The sequence below is a fragment of the Tiliqua scincoides genome, chromosome 2 (assembly GCF_035046505.1).
Source record: "Tiliqua scincoides isolate rTilSci1 chromosome 2, rTilSci1.hap2, whole genome shotgun sequence".
Classification (NCBI taxonomy): Eukaryota; Metazoa; Chordata; class Lepidosauria; order Squamata; family Scincidae; genus Tiliqua; species Tiliqua scincoides.
Genome location: NC_089822.1, coordinates 253,814,782 through 253,820,745, shown reverse-complemented (window position 1 = coordinate 253,820,745; position 5,964 = coordinate 253,814,782). Strand labels below are relative to the sequence as shown.

Here is a 5,964-nt window from a genome sequence, read left to right as displayed (position 1 = left end):
GGGTTGTGAGAAAAGTGCCTGAAGCAACTGAGCAGCAGGTAGAGAGAAAGCCATGTAGGTTTCAGGTCTCCTTCCACCAACTCTCTTTAAAACTCAAAACATTCCCCCTGTCTGAAGACTGCAGATTTGTGAATACTAACTGTGGCTGCCCAATCATGTCTAATTGTCCCTAACCTGCGCACCCTTTTGATATTTTGCACTGCTTAAAGCTGCCTACTTTGCTCCTTCCACTACCCTACTTGGCTCTTGGCAAAAAGTCTTAAGAGGACAGAACTCCCAACAAAGTATCATCACGTTGCTCTTGGGTAACTATTCTATTTGTTTCTTCTAGCACCATTTGGGCTTCAAGTGTAGTGTAGAGAAAACTGTGACCTCACATGGCTGGTTCTTTTGAAGTCTTGAGCTACATGGCATTTCATTCCCCTCAAACTAAGGGAATAGCTTCCCCTGACAATAATGCTTATTGACTCCAGCGTAACAAGCAGAGACCATCCTTTTGCACAAACCACTTTGGGTTGTCACAAAAACTGACAGTCACACCAACCCAAGCAGGTTTCTTGTTTTTATAAGCTCTCTCTTGCTTGTGTGTTTTTCCTGAAGTCCATGAAAATGCAGCTGCATTCTTTTCTGCACAATCATTGCAGGCTATAAGGAATGAAAGCCCTGAAGGGCAGAATGGTGCTGTGCAGTTACACTGATGATTCCTAAGGATCTTCATGCTCCAGCTAGCCTCCCCCAGTCACCATGACTGTGAAAACCTGCAGGGTCCTCACATAAGTCAGTCGGATATTTTCACATGAATATTCATTACTGTTTTATATGTTGTCTTCAGTGCACTTTGGCTTCTTTATTTTAAGGAGATGGTGTTGACAACTGGGCAGTGTGGCTCTTTTGTGCAGGGGGAAAAAAGAGGGGCTTGCATGACCCAGTTTGCTGGGGGCCCTGGGGCACAGCCTGGCAGATTCAGGCAACAATTGGGTAGGTGGGTCCTCTGATTGCCATGAGGCCTCAGCCAGTGGCCAATTTGGCCAACTTCCAGTGCCATCCATGGACTCACAATTCCTCCATCAGAATCTCTCACACTCTGGGACAGACTGTTTTTTCACCAGTACTTTGTACACAAACAGTGCTCATCATGCCAACACTTGCTTTTTCCTGGAAGAAAACTATTTGTGCAAATTTTCACCAGTCTGCAAGTGTGTCCATCTGGCATTCTAACACTCACTGCTATTGCTTCACATGGTTTTGGATTACTCTTCTCTCATGCCCACCTCCATTACGGACGACAAGTGGTGCAGCGGAAGTCTGCATCTTGCACAGCACTGTAGCTACAGCCCACGCAGGCCACGTGGAACCAGGCGTCACATCCATCACACTGGACCCACTCCACTATCTCATCCTGGGGAAGGCGACATGGAGCTGCTGCGCATGGCTCTGAGGCAGACAAGGTCTGGGAGAAAACTTGGCATGTGCCTCCCAGCGGGTTCTTCCGTGGCCGACCACGACGTTTCCTGCAAGGAAGCAAAAAGAAAAACACCCGTGTGCCACTGTTACAGCCATCACAACACATGTGATGTACCTAAAGCACTTCACATTGGCAAGGGGCTACAGCCTAGTAAAGAGCACCCACTTTCCATGCTGAAGTCCCAGTTTCAGTTCATGGCACCTCCAGGAAGGGCTAGCAACAACCCCAGCTTGAACGCATATGGAAAGGTGTGGCTTCATAAGGCACAGGGGAAGCATTCCACTGAGTGAGAAATTTGCATCTCTTTCCATATCTCAGTGGTTTTCAAACTCTCATGGAGACTTTGAGCCACTGTAAGTGCTTGCGGGGGTGGGGGGAGGCAGTGGGGGCGGGTGGAAGGCAACAGTGCGATACCCAGGATTGCGCCGCTCCGGGGGCTGCAGGGGCTTGGGTGCACCTACCCAAGCTTCCTGCAGCCTCCCCAGGGTGCACGGAGCCCAGTGTGAACCTTTGGCAGGGCTCCCCGCAGCAGTGGATGTAAAAGCGGAGCGATCGCGCCCCGCCTCCGCTAAAGCAATTCCAGCAGTTCTTGCCTCCTCCCCGCCTCCAGGCTGCCCCCACCCCTTAAGGGGGCAGAAGCCAGTGCCCTCAGGCTGGGGTGTCGTGACACCCCAGTTTAAAAAGCCCTGCCATATCTGCTTGAATTTTAACATATGAAGCTGTTTTATACCAAGTGAGACACTGGCCCATGTAGCCCAGTATTGTCTAATAGAAGCAACTCTTCCAAGGCCTCAGGCAAAGTCTTTCCTAGTGAAGATCTTTTTCACAGGGGACATGAGAAACAGAACCTGGGACTTCATGTATGCAAAACACATGCCATGTCACCCTCATGATAACTAGGAAAAAAACAGAACACAGTCCCTGGATAACCAACATAACATTAAATGTTCTATTAAGCTGGAAATGTAGGCACCACACCTCTGGGATAGGCTATGCTGAGTATGTGAAATTAACGAGGGACTCACCCACTGGGGGTGACCTGAAGCTTTGGTGCTGTATCCCCTGTCAAGTTCTTGCTTCCCTCTGGTGCTCTCTGCTGGAGCCGCAGCCGCAGGGGTTTGTGGCAGTGCATGTAACTGCCCAATCGCTGCTCCTTCTCTGGTGGTGGCTGCTCTTCTTCAAGCCTTGTGATCTCATCCTCCAATTCGGGCAACAACGTGTGAGCAGACTTGCGGCGATTCCGAGAGGCTCTTGGTTGGGAGGGTGGCTCTGTCCGCCGACCGTGCCCCAGCGAGAAGGTGAACGGCTGCGGTTTGAGTTTGCTGAGACTGCCAATGGAGTTAAGGATAAGAGTGGCTTTCGAGTGGCAGGAGAGGGAGGTGGGTGAGTGGTGGGAAAGAGGGCGGATGCGATGGTCGCCAGAAGGCAGCACTGGCCGGAAGCCACAAGAGAAAGCCCAGGGAGCCTTTGGCTCTGTGATAGCAGCAAAGTCCTGGGGTCGAACCTGGACTTTCTGGAAGAGGAAGTAAAACTCAGAGTTGCCATGTGAAGGTGGCAGGGCACAGCCCTCAGGGACTGGGTCTGGGTGGCCAAAAGTCAGAAGATCTCCATCAGTCAGGTCTACCTGCTGACCGTGGGGTACGCGGATGGCATTGATGTAGGTGCCTGAAGGAATAAGAGAATGTTACGGATTGTGTATTGACTAACAAAATGTCCTGGGCACATTGTTTCCATCTTTGTGCTCACTTATCAACGAGTTGAGAATTTTCCCTTCTCAAGGCCAATGTTTTTCAATCTGTGGGTTGTGACTCCAGTGGGGTCACAAAGTCTCATTTGTGGGTGGGTGGGTGGGTGGGAATCACAGCAACCTTTCAAAGTCTGTGCAAGAGAGAGCTTGGATACAATCCAGTAATAGTACTGCCTTATCAAAACTGAATTCTTAATATAAAATTACACAGTCTATTCTCACTGTCTTGCACTACAGCTACTAAGGCCTGCCTTGCTCAGGCTGTTATTTCACAAGGTTGTTGTGAAGACACAAGAGGTAGGGAGAAATGGGTGGGAGAGGGGTGACGGAACAGGTGGTTCCAAGAGGGGAGTGGGTTTGGCAGTTGGTACCCAGTCTCATTATTGGGTTTGTGGCATGAAAAACTTGGAAGACCACTGCTCTAGACAAAGCTTAACAATTAAAGAAATCTTACTTGCTTAATCAATTACGGGTGCAATCCTAACCCCTTATGTCACTGCTTTCCAGCACTGACATAGCAGTGCCAATGGGACATCTGCTACATCCTGCAGTTGGGTGTCACTCACTGAGGCCTCCTCAAAGTCAGGCAATGTTTGTTCCCTTACCTCAGAGCTGCATTGCCCTTATGTCAGTGCTGGAAAGCACTGGTATAAGAGGTTAGGATTGCGCCCTAAGGAAAGTTACCTAATCTGAATATATATATATATATATTATAAAGAAGTATTATTATTATTATTAATTAAATTTATATACCGCTTTTCAACTAAAAGTTCACAAAGCGGTTTACAGAGAAAAATCAAATAACTAAATGGCTCCCTGTCCCAAAAGGGCTCACAATCTAAAAAGATGCAAATGAATACCAGCAGACAGCCACTAGAACAGACACTGCTGGGGTGAGGTGGGCCAGTTACTCTCCCCCTGCTAAAAAAAAAAAGGAGCACCCACTTGAAAAAGTGCCAATTAGCAGGGGTTAAATTGGTTGGTTAAGTACAATTGGTTGGTTAATTTAGCTGAGCAGTAAGTCAAATGGTACTATTTTGTGCATTCATACAACCAAGGTCCACAGCTTGGTCACTGCAGAGTCATTTTGGGGGGGGGAAAAGAAAACAGTTGTTCAAATTCCTCATTTGACATTTTAAGGAAGAAGAAAACTGTAAGCATAAAGGAAAGTGGAGATTGTTTCTGAGTATGCATTCCTGTTTACTAAGCAGCCCTTCACCAATGACATTTATAATATTGTGAAGAAATAAGACATACCACAGTGAGGCAACACAACAGTGCAGCCAGAACACTTCCAGGCAACAAGGCAAAACTAAGATAAGGTTCTCAAGCATCACACTTGCCCAACCTAATAATCATCCTTGCTCCCAACCATGGCAGAGGCCACTTGAGACTCAGCAATCACAGGGCAGTCCCATTCCCAAGAGAGAAATACTGTTCTGGAGAGAGAGGGATAGTATTTAGGGATCTTGAAATCTTTCACCAGGAAGGCAGCTCTTTCCCTACACCAATCCCTTCTTTCTGCTTTTCCCTCTTCCAGGGTAGAATCAGAGCCTTTGTTACATCAACCACCACTATGACTAATCCCCACCACAAACTGAAGTCTACTTGTATATCTATCAATCACTTCTCACACTAAGGGAAGGGACCAGGATTTGGCATAATTAAACAGGCCTGGAAGCAAAGAGGAAATGCAAGCTGTGGTCAGTTACTGCTTGGAAATCTAATTAAATACAGAGGCTGGAAAGGAAAGAGAGCCAAAGGACCCAAGCAATTAAGAGAGGAAGAAAGGAGGCAAATGCAAAGGTTCACCAATTTCTGCTGCTCCTCCTTGGTGGCAGACTACTTCCTAGGACTCACCATGAGTGCTACAGTCCACCAGACTCACTCGCCAATCCCCGGCTGTGCTGTCAGCATCTCTCTCAGCATGTATCTCCACGTGGATCCGCGAGATCAAGGCTGGGTTCTGCTGTGACACTAGAATGACATCACAGACGTCAGCCCTGCGTCCCAGTCGATAGATACAGCTGGGCCTGGCAGGTCGGAAGGTGTAGAGATCACGGTTGGGCGAGTCCCCAGGTGAAGCTGGGCCCATCCGGAGCAACTGAAAGCAGGGCAAGACCTCAGAAAGCATGTCTAGCTCCCTCTGTCTTCTATGAACATAGAGGGAGAGATGAACAGGACTCTCAAGTTCACACAGAAGCGTGTTGGAACACAATTCTTATAAATTAGAATGGGGGCCCAGCAGTAGCAATGAGCATTCAGGAGACGAGGTGAACTTGCAGCAGTGGTGGCGACGAGTCACAAAATCCACTTTTAGCTCAATAATAGTGACAGTCTTTGAGTTAACTTCTTCAGTATCACAAATACTTCACGGTTCACTTTTTGAAGATACAGCAGCATTGGGTGCAAAGAAAAATCACCAACAGTGCAAACAGGGGGTGCTTACAAATTGGCTAACTAGGCATTACACATCTCAAGCTCAGCAATTACAGTTTAGCCTCTATCTGTGTGAAACAACTGGGGTGGGAGTGTTGCGTCCTTATGCCTCACTTACATTTTGCATTACCCTGATCTACCATATTGCACAGAAACACTGGCTACCCCAAGACCCATGACCTATTTCTCATCCTGGAACTCTAGAAAGTAACTTTGAGACCCACTTCTTGAATACAAATGCAATCTTCTTTGAGTGCAATGTGCTCAACAGCCTTTTCTAGTGCAAACTGATAAATGGGCACCCATTAACTGG

General features: G+C 47.7%; 1 protein-coding gene across 1 annotated transcript; it reads right to left on the bottom strand.

Annotated features, from left to right (window-relative positions):
- Window positions 1–1,212: 1,212 nt before the first annotated feature.
- On the bottom strand, window positions 1,213–5,346 carry TCF19 (transcription factor 19). The gene is made up of 3 exons (XM_066617937.1): window positions 5,073–5,346; window positions 2,491–3,130; window positions 1,213–1,511 (listed from the first exon to the last, which is right to left on the bottom strand). Exons 1-3 carry the CDS (start codon window positions 5,344–5,346, stop codon window positions 1,277–1,279), a joined length of 1,149 nt encoding a protein of 382 aa, XP_066474034.1. The 3' UTR covers window positions 1,213–1,276.
- Between the last annotated feature and the right edge of the window lie 618 nt (window positions 5,347–5,964).